Source organism: Argiope bruennichi, chromosome 8, assembly GCF_947563725.1.
Source record: "Argiope bruennichi chromosome 8, qqArgBrue1.1, whole genome shotgun sequence".
Classification (NCBI taxonomy): Eukaryota; Metazoa; Arthropoda; class Arachnida; order Araneae; family Araneidae; genus Argiope; species Argiope bruennichi.
Genome location: NC_079158.1, coordinates 88,048,041 through 88,074,143, shown reverse-complemented (window position 1 = coordinate 88,074,143; position 26,103 = coordinate 88,048,041). Strand labels below are relative to the sequence as shown.

Genomic DNA, 26,103 nt, shown 5'->3' with positions numbered 1-26,103 from the left:
CTTTCGAAATCAACGTAATACGGAATAGTGAGAATGAATTAATAATGAAACGTGCCTGACAAGCGTTCGAGTAAATCAAAATTACTCTGGAACAGTTTACTCAAGCATTTGTGAATCTTCAGCTAAGCAAGGATATATTTCATGTCAAATGATGATGTTAGAATGCTAATTATTAAAATCACATCAGCATTTTCACAGGATGTCTTTAGAAGTGAACATATAAATGGATTGGATAAATACATCTTAAACAAAAACAGTTCAATTATACGCTAGATTCATTAGCACCCAATTTTGTTAAACGTGTACACTGCAAAGTAAGATCAATCAAAGTTATAGCTTGATTCCACAAAAAATAATTAATTTTTTAAAAAATAATTAAACTAATAGGAATTTAAAAAAAATAAAAGTGCAGTTTTATTAGAAATCATGTTTAATATCAATTTCGTATATTTCGAAGCAACGTAATAATATTTATATGAACTTTTTGAATATATTTATGAAATAATCATAATTTAATTTATATAAACCCGAGAAATATAATTAAAATTTTATTAAAAGCATCCACTTAATTGTTAAGATTTCCATTTTGCTTGCGAACTTTACTTATTTTAACATGGTTAACACAATAATAAAAACTAAAAAAAACTTGGGTCTCTTACATGTTAATGCATGCCTGTCCTTGTTTCAATCTTTTTCTTTCTCTTCCTGTCTTTTTTCCAATCAAGTAACAAATAAATTAAAATGTTTTAATAAATAAGGAGGACTTGCCAGATTTTTAATGTGTGTTAGATGCTGATCGGATGCCAAATCAGTGATCTCAGGGCCTGGCGACTAACTAAATAATTATGGAGTCTTCCAGTATTTCGGCGATAGAAGGATTAGGAACCGAGATATGCCTGATTGTTCCAGAACGTTCTCTGCTAGATTTCGGGAACTATAAAAGGTCGGCAGTCTAAGCTGAAGTCAATGGTGAAGAGTCGCTGGAAGGTTTAGAGTCGCATTGGGAGTCAACAGTGATAGTTGTATCAGTACCACAAAGCGCAAGCTTGTGTGGAGCCCAAGCGTTTAAAAGATTGTGCTATGTGCCGAATCCTGGTGTATTATAGAAGAAGCACCGAGTCATGTGTGGAGTATCCAGTTGTTAGTAGTTAGTCGGCAGTTGGATGCAGCTAAAGCGAGGGAACAGTGGAAAATTACAGGCGTTTGGTGAAATCGTATTGTAACAACGTTGATTACCTCCTCCTGCTGAATTCTGTCTGGCCTTTTTGCGTGCTGTGATTGTTGTTACGACCGATTACTACTTGTGGGATACTGTTTGTTGTAGTGTTGTTGTTGTTTCTAATGGCACTTGTCATAGACTAGCCCGCTGACGAACTCAGTGATTTTAAGCCGATAGAATGTCTCTTGTTTTTCAGTAGCGCCATGTAGGGCCATACTACGTCTTAGCTACTCACGCGTCACAACTCTTTTTACAGGGCGGATTTTTAATCATACATTTCATTCACTCATCCATTGACCTGAATCAGAGAACGATCACCTCTGAACCAGCACCCCAGTGGTATTACTCTTGACATGGAGGACATCCCGGCCACTTGTTGTAGTGTACTGCTGTGAATTGAGAGTGTTCGTCTGTGTATTCATTTTTTCGTGTTTAATAAAAGTCGTAGTTCGTTACTACAGGAATGTTTCTTCATTGACTAACAAATCGAAAGAACCCCGAATTCATAACAATATACATGCATGTATGCATATTATCACCTGTTCAATGAATATTATACAAAAAATCAATAAAAAGCACTTCAGAATTAGAATAAAAAAATAATATTTATTATATTCTGGATGATATTTTCGAATCAAAGATGGATGTGGCCACAACATAAAGTACGTCTTGCACGTTAAGAAACTTTGAGTAATTCAAAAAAATGTTTTGTTTCTACCACTTCATATAAAATTATGCCTTTCAAAACAATTTGGTATAATGTAATAGGAACTGAGAGAAAATATGGCAATGCCTTTATAAGCAATTCCTTGCTGAAAATAAAGCTAACTCAGATAAAATTATTCATTGCAGCTAACAAAAGAATGATTTTGTTTTCTGAAGGTCTAAACTTCCGTATTTTTTGTACATAAATTTAATGATTTTTTATAATTATTTTCAGATATCGTATTCAGATGGGGGTTTTTTCTCATCTCTTTATCAAAATTGTCTATACTTGACAATAATGGTTCCTTAGTATTTTTATGTATTCATTATTATAGTACTTTAGAGTGTCAAAGCATCATTTCAAATAGGAAAATAGTAGCCAACAACAAATCAAGTCCGCAGGCCATCGTATTTTTTATATGTATTATCATACATACTTTTCTGAGAATAACTTATAGCGTTTATAACTTTCTTCTTGGTATGAAAACAAAATGAGGATTCTTTTTTTATATTTCAGGAGATTATGCGTCTCTTCTTCTGGTTGAAAAATATTTGAAAACTGTTTCTAGAAAACATTTCCCGACCCCTTCATGAAGAATGAAATTTGGACATAGAGTGATACGAAAAACACAATATTTTCCCGCCGTTTACTTTGGCACTGAATATTGTCCCATTCTGAGCGTCGAAGAATATATTCTCTAGCATCACTGTTCTTTAGAATTGGAATGGATAAATGGAATAAATACAGATAAAGATAGCCTTAATATTTACGAAATGACGCAGAAAAATTGCGAATGTTGTAAAAAATAGGCCTGTGTGAATCAGTTGAACGTCCATAAATAAGAGCACGCAATGTTTAAACACAGTAAATAGTCATCCACAGATAAACAGGGTGGAACAAAATATTCTTAGGAAAATGTAATATTTTTTTTTTCTGAACAGTTAATTTTCTAGATATTTCAATGGAGGCTGAAGGGATGCCAGGCCAGTATTACTTCTCTTAGAGATAAACTTGGTGGACATTCAACGAATTAACGATGAATATGGCAATTTTAAAGACAAATGTGAAGTTTATCGAAAGTGTTGGAATTTTGGTCTATCTCTATATCTCTATCTCTATTTAGTGCTATATCAAAATCATTAATCATCTTCCCGAGCATTTGATCTCTATCATGGAAAATTAAAACAAACAAGCAATGCCAGAAAATTTAATTTTTTTATATAGACCTATATTAATAAAATCCACCTTAAAAAATCACCAGTTTGGGAAATTGCATGCCTTTTCTATAAAATATTTCATAGTGGAAAATTTGTCCTGCTTTTAGTTTCCTCACTAAGTACGAATATGTCCCACTGCCCCTCAAGAAACTTGGATATTCTCCGAGACAGTTTGTTACCTCCCCTTTACACTGGAAGCATGAAACTTCCAGTGTAAGGGGAGGTAAGTTATCTCCCCCTTACTTGTTTCCATGTACAGTTTCTTCAAATACCTGGAAAGTATGTGTAATTTTGATGATAATAGAAAATTTTGTCCACAGTCAACTCTTAAATCTTAAACTCTACTATGATATTTCGATGGGTGTCATCTTTTTAGAAAGTTACAGAAGCACCATTAACAAAATGTTACCACCCTTCAGGTTTTTTTCGTTGTCACTACAAGCGTTTGTAAATACAGAGTTACAAGGAAGAAACCAGATTCAAAAGCTCATTGGTAAGTACGAAGTTCAGCGGTATATATCACTTAACTATTAACCCATACTGATTATCTACTACAAATAAAAGCACTGGGTGCAATACAACCTATTGAATGCATTTAGCAAATCGCATATGCTATGCACAATTAAATATGAAATGTGAAAAACGGGGTAGGTTTTCGAAAGCAACAAGAAATTGCAGACTGAAAGATACATTTGGATATTTCGAATTTTCATAGTAAATTTTGATCAAAAAGAAAGGAATGAAAATCTAATAGCATACTTTGGCCTACGTTTGGTAATTATATGAAAAAAAATTAATGCATGTATTTTAGAAATTCCGCTGGGATAAACTCAAGTTAATGATATTATTTTACAAATATATCTAACCACAAACGTATTAATTTCTATGGAATGCTTTTATACATGCAAATTTTATTTCATATTTCTTACTTTTAATATACTGATAAATGGTAATTTACAGAATATACATATAAAATTTCTATTAATAAATTAATCTAAATTAATAAAAATGTTTAATAAAAACTAAAAGCAACCGATCCACAAATTTTCGTGTTGCCCTCTAATGTCCAATGAACTTCTGGTGGCCAGTGGTACACCTTCTTATATTTCAATAAATATTAAAGCAATTGTATTTTTGATGAATGAATTAGTTTTGAATATATCCATTTAAGATGTCTTCTGATTTTCCATATTAAAGACTCATTTTTAAACTAACATAATTGCAATATATTTCCTTATATTTTTATAATTAGTCCTAAGCGCAATAAAACATTTATCTTATCGTAAAAATGAAACTTTGCTAGAAAATAGCAGTTATTTTCTCAATTTGAAAATGGATTAAATATTTATTTAATGAAATATTTGTAGCTCTTTTCGAAATAAATAATAAAAAAATTATTAATATCCTTTAGTAGTTAATAAATCCTTCACACGCCGAAAAAATAAAATATCTTGTTAAGAGATAACTTTATCACTCTGTTTTCACCTTCTTCACATTATATTATTGATTACCACCTAAGTTAATTTTTCTCCTTGTCGATTTATCATTCTTCCGCTGTTTCATCAACGCCAGTGACAGATCTAGTCTTTCTTGGCATGCATTTCGGAAGGATATTTGTAACAGCGATTCATATTTCACATTTTTGGAACCACAATTATTTTTCAACTTGAAATATCTCGTTTTACAGGGTTCTCCTGAATTCATGGGCCAAATTTTAAAAGTAGGGCAAACGTATATGAGGAAACCTTTTTTTTTTATAGCAATACAAAATCACAAATGAAAAGTGTAACAATTTTACGATTAATTATTTCTTTTTATTATTATTATAACAATTCTGATATAAAATTTAAGTAATTTTTGATAAATATATTTGCAATCTGTTTGCATTGTAACTGAATAATTTGTGATATAACAAATACAATCAAAACTTTTCACATTTCAAGAAATATGTGACTACGTGTTATAAAGGGGGTTGCGACAATGATAAGAAATCGATATGTTCTGATCATGTTTGTTAACAGTTTTCTTGATGAAGCAGTTAGGAGATGATTGGATTTTTTTCCGCTAGCCACTATCACACACCATGAGATCTAATATGAGGTCACTGGAAATACATCAAAGATCTCGGTTGTGTGAGAAAGAGATTAACTTCTGCTATTCTAACATATATTGCAAGCATCGAAACGTTGTCCAGAAAGAATCTACAAAGCAATTTAAATATATAGCTGCTACATCGAGATATTAAATGACGTCAGACTAATGCTTCATTTTACAAAATTACAGATAAAGGGTTCTAATTTTATGTTGATAATTTTAACTTGATATTTTTTAGGTAATTAAATTTAAATAAACAATTAATGAATCCAGACATTCTTTATTATAAATGAATTCGCATTTCTCCACGTCGTTTTAAAAAAATTATTAACTTGTGATTTCCTATTTTTCTCTAATTACTAATTTGTTAATCATTCCTTTCTCTTGTTGAAGGTAATTTTGCATTTATGTAATTATTGTTTTCAAATATTGTATATATTTTGTCAACAACTGAAAATTCACTATAATCGCCATGACATTTTGAATACATATCCGGTTTTCGTATTAAAACCAATAGCATTATTAAGTGGATGCAGAGGAAATTTCTAGTACCCTTTAAATTATTCCTAAAATATCACTAATATGATTTTTAAAAAAGTTTACTATACAAAAATTTTAACTTTACTTTTTAAAGGAGCTTAAATTCAGTTGGAGAAAAATTGCGGTTTACAACATGCTTTGGACAATATTTTACATCCTCTTATAATGTTACATATTGAATTAAATTCAGGATTTTTTAGAGTCAGAATTTCTAAATTTAGAAAATTCCTACTGAAAACTGTGAAAACGTTCGAAAATACACCTTGGATCAAACCTTGATTCACAGAATCTTAAATATAAAATTAGCTATTTTTATATTTGCATTTCTTTTAATGAACAAACAAGTTAACAAAGTTAGGTAAGTATAAATATGGTGGGCTTCTAGTTTGACTTTTAATACATATATTCCAGTCCGATTTAATTAATGATATCGAGCAAAATCCAGGATTCAAAGGCTAGCGATGATAGGAAAGCTCAACATCTTTTGTTTATCCAAGTATCTCTGGGGCATCTAAATATTTATCAAGAAAGGAATGAGGTTCAATACCAATACGTAAGAGATTGTTTCTTTCCTAAAGACATTCAATCAAAATTGATTCATATTTATGTTAGATATGAATACAAAACCAGAAACACAACATTTGTATGTAATTCTTTGCTGAAGCGACATCAGTCAATCTTTTATGACTAATTCTAACTAAGAGTAATACCATAGGATAAATAAAATCATCGTATGATTCAGGATTCAAAAAAAAAAAAAAAATCTGGATAAAAAAAAATGTTTGACTCATATTCTCAAAGTAAATAATAGCCAAAAGCCAAAGATGGAATTAAAATGTGAATCAATTTATAGCTGTTGACTACATAGCTGTTTATAGTTATTGACTGCAGTGAAATATAATGTATTTTTCATTAGAAAAGGCATCAATATTATCAATATTCAATTATTTCAAACATATCAGCCGAGATAAAACTATTAAACTAGAGAAAATATAATTTTTTTTAGAAAAATAAATCATATGTGTGTCATAAATTATACTGTTTATTGGCTTCATATTTAACTGCACATGGCCCATGCTTTGCTAATTAGGGCCACCATAAACGCATTAGAAAAATCATTAAGTCTCAAAAATACGTGGCTGCAGTAGTGGCCACAGTGGCTGTATAAGCAGTCTTTAATAACTTTCAAAATTATTTTCTTATGCTTATTAAGTATCCCAATTTTATAGACAAAAGGAACTTTTTTTATACTAAGATTGTAAGGAAATAATCTTTCGCATTTTCCTCAAAAAAAATGATTAAAACTACAAATTTTTAAAAAAATTGAATTTGTAATTTAAGAATCTCCACGTTGCCGCTTTACGAAATTCTCTCCTTATATTACAATCTCTATTATCTTTATTATTCAAACACACCTAATTAAGATAACCTCCTGCAGTATAAAAGTTCCACTTTTATTATCGTCTTCAGCCATTAATCTGCTACGTAACGCTAATTATGAACAACGATTCATATTTTATCTTTACTCTTAGTATCCGTAGAGGAAAAATATTTTCGAACTTTTCCTTTAAGGATTTTGTAACGAATTATGTAGTTAAACTAATTTAACGAAATAATTTGAATTATTCAAACATGTTTAGCATATATATTCGAAAAGAATCCTACTTTCAACAACAAAATACAAAAATAGGCAAACAAGTACAGCATCATACGAGAATCTTCCTGCTTTTGAAACAAGCACATCGCCTTTTTTAAAAAAAAAACGGAGAAATTTAACAAAACAAGGAAGCACGTAATTGCGAAATGAACCTAGACAGAAAAAAATGCAGTACTTCTTTAAAATTCCAATCTCTTTAACGAAAATTGACTAAAAGTACTTGGATAAGAAACGTAGATTGAAGGAAAGAGGCTAAAACTTGATTAGTGTTGAATAAGAAAGCTTTAACGAACGTCCTGGTTCCCACCTCAATTTATTATTTACGGAAGAGTATCGTTTCTTGAAATATATTGTAAGACTCGATATTTTGCAGTTGGTAAAATTTTATAAGGTTAGGAGCATTAAGAAAAGCTTTTGGGGGTACTATAAATCTACATGGAACTTTATAGGAAATTCTATAAATTAAATCAAGACTCGTTTCGTAAAAAGGATGACCTGGAATTTCAATGATTCCTGAAAGAAATGGGTATGGGCTGAATGGATTTGGTTAAAACTTACAAAAAACTTTCTTTAATCAAAAGATTTGTGTGTATGTGTGAAAGAGTCTTTTCATTTTCTTTATTTTATTATTCGAAACTACATTTTTTTTTCATTCATGATATTATGTTTCGCATTATTATTATTATTTTTTGGCTTCATTCTTTTTTAGCTACTTTCGATTATAAGTATAGCATTGCCATATATTTTCAATGCCCTCACTTAAGCCTCATTTTTGTTGTTATTTTCCTTAGTTTACTGTGATATGTGTATACACATAATTTAATGCATATGAATATACACATATTAATTTATTGCGACATCTGTATACACATAATTTAATGTATATGAGCATGCATACATTAATTTATAATGATATGTGTATACAATTAATTTAATGGATATGCGTATACACATAATTTAATGCATATGAACATGCAAACATTAATTTACAGTGATATGTGTATACACTTAATTTAATGGATATGTGCATACACGTAATTTAATGCATATATGTACACTCAAATTAATTTATTGTCATATGACATATATTTGTGTATGCACAATTTTTTTAATTTATTGATTTTTATTGATTTAATATTTAATTCATTTTTATTGAATTTTATTGATTCAAATATGGTATGAAGTTTTCTTTTATGAAACGTTTTTTAAACTGGAATGTAATTTTATTTTTTTTCTGATGAAAAATAATTTAAAATATTATTGTGCCCTTCAAAATTATTTACGAATACATAATATTTCAAAAACTTTCACCACATTAAAAGGAGGTCCGGACTGAAACGTCATACAATAGTTTTAATAGTTAAAACAATTTATGGGCTAGTTTGAATCAATTAAATGTATTTAAAATATAAACGCATCTTTAAATGTCTAGGACAACAGAAAGAAATATTACAGTTCAATTCTCTGCATGAATTTATTTGAATCTGGATAAAAAATAAATCTTCTTTTTCTAAGGAAAACTGAACTTGGAAAAGACATAATTACGACTGAGTCCAATGAAGAAAAAAAAATACACGCTGTTCTTCTTTAAAATTCCACTCTTTTTAGCGAAAGTTGACTTGCAAGTACTTGAATTAGAAAAGAAGCTGACTGCAGGAAAGAGACTAAAACTTGATTAGTGTAGAATAAGAAAACCGTCTTGGTTTCCACCTCAATTTATTATTTACGAAAGAGCATCGCTTTTCGAACTATGCTGCGAGTCTCGATATTTTCAGACGGGTTAAATTCTGTAATAGTTAGGAACTGCAAGAGAAGCTTTTAGGGTTATTGGATATGTGTCGGGATCTGCATGGAAGTGTATGCCGAATATTACAAATTAAATAAAGAAGCATTTCGTAAAGCGAATTGAGAATGCCCAGTATTTTAACGTTTTCGAAAAGAAGCTTTATGAGATGAATACATGTGTATGAGATAACTTATGTCTAAGTTAAAAAAAAAAATTGCTGTCAATTTAATTGTGAATTTACTATACATTAAACAATATATATATATATATTAATTTTGTGCACTCATATAGCCATATTATTAATAAGAACTCCCTTAATATATATTTTTTAAATTTTATTACTAAGAATATTTTAATTTACATATTTCATCTTTTTATGATTAATAAATGTACTAAGAGAATGGATTTACAAATTTCTTTTTTTTTATTTATGTTATTCTATATTCCATTATTACTTTAATTTCTAATCAATCTAAGGAATTTATAAATTTTATTTATTATATATAAATGCATTTTGAGAACTAGAGTTGATTATGTAATATAGTGGAGAATGATTGCATACATAATTATGTTATTAAAAAGGATGTCAATGACTTTTATTTTAAAAAGCGTTTCAAATAAATAATTCCATAAAAAAATTCATATAATATCTAATTGTAAAAGTTTTAAATAACTTCATGATATAATTTGCATAATAAAAATAATTTCAGCATGTGAACTTATAAATCTTTTCTTTGAAATACAAAATCAATAAATAAATAAACCTCATTTAAAAAATTAAATAAAAATTTTAAAAAAATGGCACATGCATGTCTATCTAAGTTTAGGACAATAATTTGCTTAACTGTAAGCATGAAAAAAACATGTTAACACTAATTACAAATAACCTTAAAGTGTCAAAGTAAATTAATGCAATCCCTCTTTAAAGTCTAGTGTTTTTAGCAAAATTTAACTAAGAATATTTTAATTTTAAAAGCAATTAGCGACATGTAAGATGTTAAAAATGTTAAAATCTAATTTGTATAGACTAAGTCAACCTTTATCGATTTATTATTTATAAAACTGCATCCCTTCTTAAATTATATAGTAAGGCCTTGGTATGTTGAAACAGGCTGTACTTTTTATTGAAGAGAAAATAGAAGAAAGGTTTTTAGCGTATTAGAAGGGTTTGACGATCTACATGAAAATGCATGGCAAATTCCAAATATTACATAGAAATTCGTTTTTAAAGAAAACTGAAAGTGTATATGTCAATGTTATAACTGTTTTTAATAAGAAATTTGGAGACTAATAATTCTTTGATTGAGATTCTTTGAGTAAGTGTTTTAGAATTAATTGACATTATGTTTTTATATTATAAATTAATGATTTTCTTATATTTAATAGCATTTATTTGCAATTATTACTAATTCATTTTCGTTAAACAATTAATTAACATTTCTTTAAACATTTTTATCACCATCATGTTTATATGGTATATTTTTTATTTTTCTACCCTTTAAAATATCGCCTTCATTTCTTTTACAGTTGAATGAAATTCCCGGAAAATTGCATTTAGGTAAATTGTGCGTTTGATATGACACTTTAAAGGGGGGGGGGGTATTTATTTATTAATTTACAATTATAAAAAGAGAATCATATGTTATTCAATGAAGTATAATCCTAAAGATATTTTCAGCTTTTTTATAGAAAATATAATTTGCTCGTATTCACTCAAGTATATTTGTTATTTAGTATCATTGTCGATGGTAAATTCAGTCAGTAAATAGGATATTCTAATACAGGGGCGGTTAGCTCAGGGGGGTTGCAAGTAAATATGAAGAGGAACAAACAATCCAGTGAAACATGGCACCTCAAAGAGCGATGTGTTGGGGAACATCGCATGAATACACACAAGATTTCAACATATTAATAACTACACAACAACATTAACAACAAACAACAACAATAATATCTAAATTTATTTATTTGGTTAATTATTACATGAGTTTATGTCATTCCGCAGTCTACAACGACTTAAAAACAATTTTCGGTGTACTTGAAGATGTCAAGTCTGATTTTAATGTCTGTCACATAAACTGCAGTCAGCGCTATGAGATTATGCTACGCATTGTGTCCAAAGTCGTAGCATAAACTAAACTACAGATTTAAGATATCTTTATAAGTAAAAGTCACACTGATTGCCCTTCGGTGGATGTCGAGATAAGAAATAGATACCACGAGTCTGGTCTATTTCCTTATGTATTTAGCATTCAAGTTATTATATAACTCGCAGGAGGAATTGGCAAAGGCATATTCATACATGCACAAGAAAAAGAAGATACATTGTCCCATCAGGATTCCTGCCCACACTTTCATTCGGAACCTCTGTTGAGATTTTTCACGGAACACTGGAATGTAGACAATCTATCGCCCATATGTGTTCATTATGTATGCTCACAATATCTTTTGGACTCAGATATTGCAAATGTTTTTCGCAATGTTTACCCTCTTTACATATTTTGCGATACCATGTTCTATTTCATGTTTGTTCTTCTTGAGGTCTCTTAACAAACCACAGAGTTTTTCAATATAGCATTAGAACACTCTGTATTTACCTTCCGCTTTTGCTATCAAAATATTTCATGTCTGAATTTAAATTTAATTTATAATTTAGTTTTTGAGACATCATAATAAGATGAGGGAGGCTTATTTTTCTACCATCATCTTGTTAACAGCTTTATATATGCAATTAAAGAATTAAATATTTAAATTTGCATATACAATGGATATTATTTTATATAATATTAACATGAATATCTCGGAAATTCAGTTTAGAAACCTAAAGTCTTTGGCCTGGCTTGAACCGTCGACCTGACTATCCGAAGCCATAAAGTTATCCCCCAAGCCATAGTAGCGCGCATAGAGGCCGTCAAAATGTGACAGTATATAAAGTGAAGTTATTTTGATTTATTGCTGCACGTATCTTTTTAAAACTATAACGATGTAATTATTTCACTAATTTAGCTAAGGTATAAGTATATATATATATTAACCTAAACTATTATGGTGTAATTGTTTCAATAAATTAGCTATTTTAAGATAAAGATATTGTCATTATGTTCCTTTGCCCCCATAAGAATTCTTTTCATGTCATTTTTTAGTTAATAAATTGATGTACCTATACTTTTAATATAATTTGGCTTTATTGATAGATTTAGTCCCCAAGAGACTATCTATAAGGGCACTAATCTTCTTCTCACCTTATACAACTCACAATTGCTTTCTAACGGGAACTATATTAAATATAGTAGCTTCTACTAAATAAAATCATGCAATTGTTAAACATTTTTGTCACGATCTTTCATAATATTTTTAACAGTGTTTTAAATAGGATTTGCAAATAAGAATCTTACCTTCCACAAGGAGTTCCATATCAGCCCGGTCTTCTCCCACTGTATTACTAACATGGCAAGAATATCTACCAGCATCATTGCGACTGACTTTATTAAAAACAAGAACACCTCCTTCTTGTCTGACTGATGAATCGAGATCAGACAAAATTCTTTGACCACCTGTCGATCGATGCCACCTGTAAATTGGAACCGGATAACCTTGAGCAATACATGTCAATGTTGCACGATGTCCAATGGTAGCTTTGACACGCGTAGAACGGCGGATGATGCGTGGAGGTTGATTGTGATGAGGTTCTAAAAAAAAAAAAAAAAATATTTGTAATGATATTTAAACATTATCATATTCAAATGGAATCAATCCAATTTGACTGTCATATCTGATTTAATGTAATTGAGGCCATCAAATCTATTTTAATCACAATTTTATATTACGTGTTGTTACAACATGATTAATTTCACTGTATACACATTTAAAAGGTATATGAACAAAATAAAAGGTATATGAAAGGTAGCATTTCTAATTTGATAGCAGAATGGACATAGATTGAAATACCTATATACATACCCTAGAAAAATGGTTCCTTTATATGAATTTTTAAATAATTAACAAGAATGTATTGTTAATATCTTTAAATATATTGTATTTCTTAATTTATTTTCTTTACTAAGTAGCTTGCTGCATAATTTAACTAAATGAATTTACAATCTCAACAAATTATTTCGATTCATCTGTTTCATATTATGTAATATTCAAAAATTTAAAAAAGTACGGTACCTAGTAATTTAAGATAAATTTTAAATTTGTTGCCACCCATTTTAAATTTGTTGCCATTAAGTTCCCATAAATATTTTATGGGAACTTAAATACTAATTTAAGTTCCCACAAAATATTTATGAAGTTAGAGTTCAGTTGTTATCATTTAAAATTATTCTGTAATCTCAGTAAATTTAGCTCCATTTCATTCAGTTTTGAAAGAGTTGAATCGTTTCCTTTCTATTTATTTCCTGATATCGAATGCTTTGCTTTGTAAATAAATGCTTTCAAAACAGAATATAAGTTTTGAAGATTTTAAATTTTTAGCTTCAGGTCTCAAGTTGCAATTCTACTAAAATTCGATAGTTTGTAATTATTGGCACATGATGTTTCCAGGAGAAATAAACATTGTATTTCTAGTGATGCATTTATCCTGGATTTCTTCTTTTACTTTCAGTCAAATAAGACTAGAAAAAACTCGCTGATTCTTTGTATTTCTTGGTCAAACTAATTCTGTTGAGTTTTATTTTTTATCTACCCTGATGAACAAAATAGTTTGTTTTATCTTAGAATTTATAAAATATATAATGTTTAATATTTCTAATGGAAGATTATTTTTCATCATCGTGAAAAAAGTAATTTTCTGAAAAATAAACAAAGAAATGTAGTGATTTTTCATAATGACACTCATGCTTTCTGTGAAGAGGGTTTAAAAATTTCAAAAATATTTCCTTGCCAGTTACAAATTGGAAAATTCCATTTATCCTGAAATTTCAACTTCTAAATCATTATTATTGCTAATTCATTTTAATACTTCCATTTATTATTAATGTGTTCCATTCATTCCAAGAAACCAATTATGAATGACATTTAAAACTATAAATTTATTATATGACGTGTAGCAACTTTTACTATAGATATTTAGCATGTATAAGTTAAAAAAAAGAGAGTCTGGAAAACCATCTCTATACAATGTAAAAAAGCAATCTATTAATAAATATATTAAAGCATTTTTGAATTAGTAAAATAGATGAAACATACTTTTTTATCAGTAATCTGAACGATTTAAACTCCTCAAATTTTCATTTTAAAATTTAGCTTTGAGAACAATTTAAAACGTATAAATATTTTGATCAATTTTCATAACCTAATTTTTTGCAAAGATCAAAACACTTATATAAACTAATTTTGGCAGCATAAAATGTTATACTAATTAATTTTCATCACTTTCAAAACATCTAAATGGTTATATCAATAGTGAAACGTTTTGAATGATATTAAGATTAGGTATATAATTCAGATATTCTGATTACTTAAACTATGCTGCAATTCTGGGGACTTTCTCTGGATGTTTGTACTTATTGAAAAATTATATTTAATAGCCGGTCTCTTATTTACATTATAAAAGGAATACTCAATTCTAATTTCTGACAAATATCAGAAGGATTTACTCCATTATGTTCTTACATTAAATATTAAAAATTAAAAAAAAATCTCATCAATTTTAATAATAAATTTATTAACTAATAACATGATAGGATTGTGCTGTTTTAGACTTTCAAACCTTTCTTATCATTGCAGCTGAAAGTGGTACTGAAAATACTAGTTGCGTATTGCAATAATTTGAGCATTCATGGAATATACGAAATCTGCATAAATTATTTAAAAAAATCGTTATCAATCCCTGTTACTTGATAAGTAACTTAATAGGGAATTACTTTTTTTTTTAAAATACATATATTTGATTTATATCAGAATAAATTTTTTAAAAAGATTTTGCTTTTAGCAGTAGCCTTGTAGACGGTTTATTCACTGACTATTCCATTTTTTTATATATAAATTCTTAAAAGCTAAGTCCTTCAGATCAGGTATAAATTAAGTCCTGTCGAGGGAATTCGGCAATGTAATTGTCAGGGGTCCCTTTTTCTATGTACTTTAATTTAATCTCCACGTAAAAAGTTGTAAATAGTGAATTTGACCAAAAGAAATAATAATAATAATAAAAAAATTGCTTGTCATTTATAAGTGAGCAGATTTCAGTACCTCTAGTATAAGATATTCAGTATTCAAATTTACAAATAATTTTAAACATTTGATTCTTATTAATTATTTTAAACAAATAATTTAAACAATAGTTTTAAACAAGAAATTGTAAATGCCATTATTTTGTATAACATAAAAGCTGCTTATCACAGGAATGATTTTTAAAAAATAAAGCAGTGTATATTCTTTGAATTATAAGATAACATTAAGAAGAATTTGAATAAAAGTAGAAGAATGCTCTAAAATTTAAATCATACTTGATGCTAACATGAATGAATTCTCGAACATGTACTTATAAAATTTAATGAGAACAGAGCAAAACAAAATTAATTTCCCTGAAAATAGATTAAACAGATGTCGAGATCAAGGGGCCCCCTTAATATTTAACCTCTAGATAATTGTCCATTTTGACAGTTTGATAATCAGGTGCAACCTCAGATAAATAGTGGCGTGATAGTGATATATTAGGACGTTGACATATTTGTTAAAGCATTTTACATTTAAAAAAGTCTGCTTTAGACTAAGACAATAAATCTATATTTATTTAAAAAATAATTTAAATGAATACAGTTATTAAAATATATGAATTTATTTAATGAAATCATAGTAAAGGATAATTTAAGAAACAATTTCGTGTTTATACGAACTTCCAAATTCCAAACCAAGATATTTGGGAAAATTCACCATCAACTTAACCATACTATTTAATTAATCTCTTAGAGCTTCAAACATAAATGGAATATAAACTTTTCAAACTTTCAAACCTACTATATAAACTTGTTATCTGTTTATCTTAAATAATCTAGTTATTCCTATATAATTACACTGGAACTAATTAAATACTATCTTGTGCCATTTTGTGAAAAGTAAATGAGGTAGGCAGTGCTCATTAAGAAAAGGTTCCGGAAGGTCATTGTTACTGAGCGTGACTTAAGGCCGTAAGACCTTTCAGATCATCTTAGCATAAACTAAATATGGCGTAACTCGTTTACGGACCGGGTATATGCAAATAAGTTTAGTTTGAATTTTAGATTGTGGACATCCTTTAGAGAGCTTTTGGAGTTTCGTAAAATTCAATCCAAGCAGTATTAAAGACTGGTTATGCTGAAATATGGCTTATGCAGGCGTAATTAGTTGATTCCACAGTATATTTTAGTTCAACTACATCGTAACTTTATTTTAAAGCGCTGTTAATATCTTAAGAAAAGATAAGATATATTATTATTTATTTAATACATATAAATATTTTTATGCGTTCTAAAAATTATTGAATCGAATTAAACGAAAGAATGATTTTAAAATGAATTTTGAAATAACTTTACAAAAAAAAAGATATTTGTTTGATGATATGATCAAAATCTTATTGTTATTAATATCCAACTAATTAATTTGAAATTTAAAAATTTACTTTTACTATCTCTTTTCACCATTTATAATTATCATTAATGTAACAACAGAAAAAATAATATTATTGAAATAGGGCCAAATTAAAAATTAATTAAATAAGCCAGATTATTTGTGTATTAAAATATTTTTCAGATTATTACATTAAATAGAAATAGGAATTTGAAATGTTATTTGATACGCTATTTTATGCATATCAAATATTACGTTTATGAATACGTAATTAAGTCCTTTCAAAATTTCAAAATAATTAATAGAGAGTGAAAAAGTCTTTAAGGTATTATTTTTATTATGTACTGAGATGTTAAAAGTCAAGGCAATACACAAATACAGATAGCAGTAGTATCGGGTACAAAATGTATAAATGGACAGTGCATTGGCAAGGCTTTCATTTATATTCTAATGATTCATGTGAAAAGTTTTCGGACGTGATTATAAACGCATGGCTTAAATCAATAGACTTTGAGTTTTGAATGCGGAATTATAGTTGGTGCTAGATGCATGGAATATTCCATTTCGAAAATCTTTGGGGAATTTAGTATTTTGTGATCAACAGTACCAAGTTTGTGCTGATAATACCAAATATCAAGCATATTTTCCCACTAAGGGCAAAGCAGTGTTGCTAACAGACAAGAAACTCTCTGTGAAATTACAACAGGAATCAATGGGGGAAGTATCTGTTTAGGACAGTGCAGCGAAATTTGGTTTTAATGGGTTATGGAAACAGACGACCGACTTAACTGCCTTTACTAAGAGCATGGCATCGCTTACAACACCTTTTCTGGGTTTCCTGAAAGGTTGGAACCTAGATGTTGATTGGAAAAGGATGGCTCCGTCATAAGCATCACGATTTCAGCTGATAAGAGTTGATGGTAGGATTCGAGTGTGGCTCAGATCACACGATGAAGGCAAGTTGTCAACAAGGCCCTGTGCAGATTGGTGATGATACCATTAATTTGTGGGTTGCTTTTACAGGGAATGGACTGTGTCCTCTGGTTCAACTTTGTCAACCAATTACTGGTAATGATTATGTTCAGCTACTTTGAGACCATTTGCAACTAGTCATCTTTGTATATCCAAAAATCGATGGATTTTTGTATGTATGGCAATTTGCCATGTCACTGGATCACAACTGTCATGGTTGGTTTGTAGATTATTCCTGTCAATTTTAGCAAATGATTTGGCCACATAAATTGCTTTACATCAATCTCAATAAACATTTATTACATAATTGAGAGCTCTTCATTGTTCAAATCCTGCACCAGCAATACTTTCACAATTATTGTCTTCTATAGAGGCAGCATGGGCCAATATTTCTGCGAGGGACATCAAACGACTTGTTGAATCAATGCAGGTCGAGTTGTTGCAGTTTACCGGACGGAAGGAGGGCTGACGAGATATTAGAAGGTATCCCATGTCTTTGGTCACTTCAAATCTTTTTCTAAGCTGTACAATTATTGAAATGCACTTAGAAAGCTAAAGAATATATGACGGTCATATTTATCCAGTCATTAACATTCATTAACTTTCAAATTATTGGAAAGGTGTTGACTTCATAAATATGATAATCAAAGGTTTAAGTTTTCAATTATTTTCTATCATCCTCTTTTTACATCGCTGTTGATTGATATGCATGGAAAATTTGCTAAAATTTATTTATTTTCCTAATTCGTTATTTTAAAGCAGTGGTTCTTAACCTTTTTAAGCCGCTACCCAAATTTGAGAAATATGTTCATGTCGCGACCCAAAAAAAGTCAAAATTTTTTCATTGCTTTATTTTAGATAGTATTTTTAAAAAATCTTCAATCCGACGATGATGATTTTTTTTTAACTTACAATTTTTTTATTTATTTTTTTAATAATAAAGATAAACAAAAGTACTTTTCGATCCAAGGAAAATTTAATTAATAATCAAGTGCTTTTAATAATTTTTATTGACCAAATTAAAATATATTTATAACTTTTTGAAAATAATTGACATTTTAACTTATTCCTAAAAAAAAGAAATATCAATGCATATGTTAAGTCTTTTAAATTTTAAATGCAAGTCATACAGTTTTAATGAGAACCTTGTACTTGAATACATTTTCAAAGATCTTCAAACCTCGGTTGAATGCTTGTCAAGGAGCACCTTATATCTATTTCAGGATTTAACTTGTTCCAGTAATTGTTTTTGATTACACACAGAGCCTAAAAACCAGCCTCACACATATATGTTGTTGCAAAGGGCAATACTACTTTTAGGGCTTCTTTAACAATTATTGGCTTTTCGGTTTTTAATTTTAACCAGAAAGCACTTTGTATTTCTATTAATTGTTCTTGAAATTGATTAATATTAACAAATTCCTCATGCAAATCACTTACATCAAAATTAAATGGCATTCAAATATTTGGAGCGCTTCTCTTGTACGCCCTCGCCAGCTTTGTTCCATTTAGTTCTCATCGTTATTATCATCACACGTACTTTTTTGCTCTCGCTTTTTTAATCAGCTGATATTTTTTGATCTTGTTAATCACATTTATTTTCGATTGTTGATATTTATTCAAGTCGTCATTTCTAAAATGTCTGAAATTTGGTGTATTACTAACTTTTTTGGTTTGACTCAGCGTGACCCAAGAAATATGCTTCGCGACCCAATTTTGGGTCGCGACCCATAGGTTAAGAACCGCTGTTTTAAAGTGAAATATATTCAACAATTCTATTTCGTATATTTTATAATTTTTAACGAATCGTGTATTCTAATTGCAATGTAATTTAAGCAATTTAATTTATACGAGTTCTTGTTCAGTTCTGAAAGCAGCTTGAGATAGTAATTGCGAAATTAAACTCACACACAAAGACACTGATATTTGTTTTTCGAATACCCATAAAATGTTTACACAATAATCATTCTTTTCAAAATTTTCTATTAAAATGCTTTCTTAAAAACCAGGCTCTTATATTATATCAATTAATTAAGTAAATTATATATATTATATTTCATAATTTCTATTTTCCTTGTTTTATTGCTATGGTCAATGCTTTTCAATATATTTTAAATTATAAATAAATATAATAAGACATAAATTATATTGATAAATGAAGTGAAAGTTTTAAAATTTCAGAATTTTTTTCTAAAATCATAATTTTTGAATTTTTTTGAACAAATCAATAAGAAATTTATACTTTCCTCATTTATTAAAATATTTACTTTCTAGGCAAGAGAAATCTAAACAGTATTTTCTGATGAAAATGATAAATTTCAAATTAAATCATGAGCATTTGAATAATTAGATTTACTAATTTGAAATGTAATAGCGGTGTAACTTATTCCATAATGTAAGCCGAAACAGTTAATAAGAAGACACATTTGTAAGAGTTAAGAGATGTTTCATTTCTTTGTTTCAGTCTTCATCGTAAGCATAGCTCTCTGGTATGCAGATTATATTTAGGAAGCAAGAATAGGGTGGATATGTAAATATTATGCAGTTTACGCTTATTTGGATAATTTCTGTGTAAACATTGAGGTCGACATAAAATGCTAAAGGAAAGTTGTATTTTGTATACAACATTCAAGAATTTTGAAAAGAGTATTCTTCTGTAATTCATGCCTTTCTCAACAAACACACTTCAGTTATGATATTAAAAATTCTTCTATATAAAAATGATGGTGTAACATTTCTAATGACAAATAGCACTTCATTCATAACTGAATTTATGTAAGTTTTAACAACAAATTATCGAAATATTGCGTTGGATACCTATTATGTTTTGAAGATATTTCAATAAGTATTTGATGTTTATTAATCATTAATTTGTTAAACAAATCTATTTTACTTTATGATTAATATTAAAATATTAATGCGAAATGATTGTGAAAATAAATAACCAAATTATTTCAGACATGAAGATTTGAAATTAATATTTCTTTTCATAGCAGAAAAATAACATATGGTATAAAAATAAGGGTAGCATACACCAATTTCCGTGCCTCTATGAAAGAAAGACATGGGAGCTGAATTGCATAAATAAATGAAAGTTCCTTTTTGATATCTTATAAAAAATAAGATTAGTGTATTTAAAATATAACATTTATCTAAACTGAATTATATAAAATTAGCACTTTTTGAGTTTCAAGATATTTATCATTCATTTCAATATGTGCACTTTTTTTATCATTGAAATTTTATGAAATTATGAATCTCTCATCTGCATAATTATTTCAATTATTTTAATTTTGCGTAATCAATGCAGTTATTGATATTGGCATTTCTTTTCTGACAGTCCGGAACCCTTATGCACTTTTTTCTATTATCATTAATTTATTTTTGTTGTTGCAATTTCTTTCTTTTTTTTGCAAAATTATTTTGCAGGGTATATTTTCTTCTTTATTTTCCGGAACATATTTTCTTCTTTATTTTCAGTAATATTTTTGTTTCTTCTTTATTTGACGGATATTTTTTCTTCTTTATTTTGCTCAATTCATCTATCTATGTCTTTAGTAATCAGCCGATGAATTTTCATTTAATTCCTCTCATGCACACGATATGTAGGACTTTCAGTATCCTACTAGAGAAGAAAGTATTTTTATGGCGATCTAGACTGACGAATATTGCAGTTTTCATAAAAAATTAGTGTGATATTCTGTTATTAGAAATTCTATGCATTTCGTTATATTCTTACTAATAAATTAGTTACAACTGTAATTTAGGATTTACTTTTGAAATTATTCTTCATAATATCAATCGTTTATAATTAACGTTTACTTAAAATAAATAGGGGTATAATTTTTTTAATATATAAAGTTTGATTGATTAAATATTCAGCCAGTGTCTAAACAATAAATTTAGTTATATAAGGGAAACACTTTTTCCAAGAGAAACTAGAATCTCAGCAAAGCAAAAATATATCCGAATTATATATAAAAATTTCACTTCTGCAAACTCAATTCACAAGCACATGGGAAATCATTAAATCAAAAACATTAATAATATTCAAACTACACAGCTAGAGCTCACTCCGCGAATGCAATTCCTCAGGAGATCGCTCTAGAATTCATGAAATTCTCTAGAATGAGCTTTAGATCTCGGACCGTAATAATGACAATACTGAAATATCATTCCTGAATTTTCCAGGAGCATAAATACTGTGTTCGACGCTTAGATTCATTTCCAAGTCGTCAAATAGTAGATGAGTTGGGATCCAATGAATCAATATCTATTCTACATACATTATGAATACATGTAAGTCTAGATTTTCAACGATGATACTCACAATATAGAGAATTTATAACAATTTTAATTTTATTCTATGTAGAAATGTAGAAAATTAACGTTCTGTACCTTTTCTTTTGCCTCAATTTGTGTTTATTTTACACCTTTTATATTCTCGCAAGCATCATTAGTAGCGATAAGTATTTCTGAATTTGTCTCTAATATCTGATTTACATCTTACATATCTGATTTTATTAATATTTATTTGAATTACTTAACAATGTTTGATTTATTGTTTTATTCTTCTAATATCTATTTGGATTATTTCACAATCTTTACAATATTAATAAAAATTTCATTCATGAATTTTATTTAGAACAATAAATTAAAGAAAACGCATAATATCGGATTAATTTTTGTTTAAATTTTAATTCTTTTCCGAAGAAAAATCGAACACAATTCTTCACTTTTCAGCTGAACCAATGTTTATTTATAAGACATCATTTAATCTAGTCTACGTCGTCAATAGTCAGCAAACAACATGCAATTATGGCGAATTTAGGATTAGCAAATGGAAATTCTCAGAAAAATATTTATCCGCAATTTAAGAAGGTTCATTATACGAAGGAATTCCGAGACAGTAAATAACAAGACAGAGCAAAATTCGCTTTCTTAGATATAATTAGCAAGATACAACTAGGAATTCGTGATCCTCATGCATAAATAAAGATTTTTCAAACGTTCTGCTTATTTGTATAGAGAGCAGCCAAAGTTAGGGCAAAATATGAAATAATGGAACGCGAATAGAAGACATTCTTCAAAGTATTTCATAGTCATAGTTTTTTTTTTTTTAACTAAGATAAATTTTATCTTTAATGTCTCTGAATCATTATTTTTTTACTGGAAAAGGAATTACAAAACTTTGATATGCAGCGAAGATATCAATTTCTTTTCAGGATTTTTTTTTCCTATGAGTAGTTTAAAGTCCAAGAAATTGGAGGAATCATAAAAACTCCCCACTATCATAAATATTATTAAAAAAAATAACTGAAGTGTTTTTCTTAAGGGGTTATATATTATTGTTTCTCGATTGAAAACAAGTGATTATTTGCAATGGTGATTTGAATTTGGAAATGTAAAACTAGTTATCTTGAAATCATTGTTTAAAATAAATGTTGCATTCAAAATTTCTATTTTAAATATTTAAATTTCTCTTAGCATAGTGTGGTGAATCGAGCCTATTCTTGCATTTGAATGTTTTAAAATTTTTATGATTATGTTATGAATTCTAATTTTTAATATATGTTAATTAATTTATCGTAAATTTAGAATTAATTTTATACTTAAAATTTCATTTTTTTCAAATAATATTTCTTACATTTTTTTTAAAGCATATGATCTTAAATAAAATCTATAAAAGAAATTCAACATATGCACAACTCATAATATCACATTACTAAATTTTCATTTGTCTATGTCAAGGAATATACATACATAGCAATTTTTATGCGTTATATTACTTTTTAAATGACACTGTAATTGAGGGCTTAGATTTGCATTTTAGTTACTTGATATGCAGCCTTTCAAACGTTATCCTATCAAGAGTACGATAAATTCATATAAATATTGAATTATTTATTATTATGTTAAATTGACTCCAATCATGACTAACCAACCATGTGTCAGGTACTTTCTGTCCATTCAACAAAGAATAAAACTGAATGTTGATGCATCAAGAAACCGAGGTCTTATTTGTTAATGAAATAGTACTGCACAATAATTGTGTAGTTAGTAACTTATTGAATAATATTAATTTTATAGAAAGATAAAAAAGATATTTAATTCCTATCTCGCTTTTTTAAAGTTTGGAATTGAATCCGAAAGATATTAAGAAATTGAAAATGAAATAATCAGAATAATATTTCCCAAACTAATGTAATTATATGGCATAAAGTAGTTGAAAAAACATTAGAAATATAAAGGCAAATGATTTGAAGTTCTAATTAAAAATTTAATTTCTTTAAAAGGTTTTTAATAACATAACTAAGTGTATATACTGTGTTATTATAACACCATAAATGGCAATTATATTTCGTATTCACTATAGTTATAGGTTTTTCAAATAAACTTCATTTCTTACACTTGCTAAAACATCGTAGGGCTTTTATTTAATAAAAAATAGCTGTAACTAAATTCTCTCAAATATCATGACAATCAATTTTCTGCATATTTAGCTAGTTATTAGGTAATTTTTATAATTTTAATTCAATAATATGTATTTTTTTATTTACCTGTTACGACAATTTTGGAGTAATTTGTGCTTATTTTCTTTTCCCTCGTAATAAGATTTTCTGTATGACAGCGGAAGCTGAAACTTGAGTCCCTCTCCGATACATCTCTGAAATATAAATCTCCATTTTCCAACATTCCATATTTTCCTATGTAAATGAAAAAAAAAATAACATAAAGATTTATTTCATGATTTTAGTCATACAGATGTTTGCTAACATTCTAAATGAACTTGGTACAAATGATCTTCTTCAGAAATTCAGAGAAATATTGCAAACTTATGTGATCTAAACTTCATTCCTTCGATTAGCAGAATTAGTTTTAAATCATTTATAAGAGGTCTAATATACAAGTGATAAATATTTAGTGAGAAAATATTTTAATTTAAATAAACTAAAATTGAAAAAGTGTTGAACCAATGTGAGTTCTTTAAATACAGTTAAAATGAAAACAATTATTGAAGTATCCAACGTTATATATAGATAAAATGTAAAAATATAGATAGAAATAAATTGAAGATTTATTTGTAAATTTCAGTCAGTAACAATCTTAAAAAATAGAATATTTCTGCTAATTTATTAACATGAAAAATTTTAAACAAAAGAATAATTTGAAAATGTGACATTTTAGTGTTAACAATCAACAAATTGTGTAAAATAATTTTAGAAAAATAGAGAAAAGAGCGGATTTTTTTAAAAATTATATTTTTCTTCTGTCAGTTACAATAAGACTCTGTTAAATTTAAGTAATCAAAAAAGACCATTTTTTAAAGTTCCTAAAATGAATTAGCTTCACTTTCATAACTACGGCATCATTTACAAAGACGATGCAATAGTTTTACATGAAATTGTTTGGCTGAAATAACATTTATCAATAAAAACAAATTTCTATATTTGTTTTGAGAACAGAATTAGGGATTGCAATACCGGTATACCGGGATAAAGAATACCGGTATTTTGAGTCATTTGTACAATTTTGTAATACCGGTATTCACAAGTTTAAATACCGGTTTTTCGGTATTTACTAGAAATTTTTTTAATTGTCTGCACTATATATTCAGGGATCTCCAACATAACAAAATAGTATGCATTTTTCTTTTTATGTCTCCCTAACGGGCGAAATGATATAGCTAATTAATGGCTTAATTAATTGCTTAAATCTAAATTAGCGAAACATGGATTATCCCTGAAAGAAGATATTGTATTCATAATGACTAATGGAGCAACAGTTATGAAAAAAGTTGGAAAGTTGATTGGTGCAAATCAGCAATTGTGCTATGCTCATGGAATTAAATTAGGAGTAATAGATGTATTATACCAAAAAAATAAAGAGCAGAAGAATCCAAATACTGTGGATATAGAAACTTCGGATTCCGACATTGAAGAGAGTTAGAGTGAGAGTGATATTGACAATGAAGATAATGGCAATGTAATTGTTGAAGAAGATATTGCTAATGAGGTTGAAATATTAACCCATCAAGAATTGCTTCCTTTAATTTATAAAGTTCGAAAAATTGTTAAGATATTTAAACGTTCCCCTACAAAAAATGCCATATTATAAAAATACATACTAATTGAAAATAAACCAGAATATATGTTAATAATAGATTCTAAGACACGTTGGAACAATTTACTCATAATGATGGAACGATTTTGGAAATTTAGAAATCTAATCCAAAAAGCAATAATCGAATTAAACCTGTAAATTATTTTTTCAGATAGTGATTTCGGCTTAATATCCAGAACTATATCAGCTCTACTTCCAATAAAACTGACTACAGAGGCATTATGTCGATTTTAGTTTATT

The 26,103-nt window shown here is 28.1% G+C and overlaps 1 protein-coding gene across 2 annotated transcripts in view; it reads right to left on the bottom strand.

The window, feature by feature from the left end:
* LOC129981891 (cell adhesion molecule Dscam2-like) overlaps window positions 1-26,103 on the bottom strand; it is a 464,610-nt gene that overhangs the window by 279,565 nt on the left and 158,942 nt on the right. For both annotated transcript variants that reach the window (XM_056092937.1, XM_056092938.1), the window contains exons 4-5: window positions 24,300-24,446; window positions 12,615-12,908 (exon numbers count right to left, since the gene is read on the bottom strand). In XM_056092937.1, the coding sequence (XP_055948912.1) occupies window positions 12,615-12,908; window positions 24,300-24,446 (441 nt within the window). The remainder of the gene's footprint in view (window positions 1-12,614; window positions 12,909-24,299; window positions 24,447-26,103) is intronic.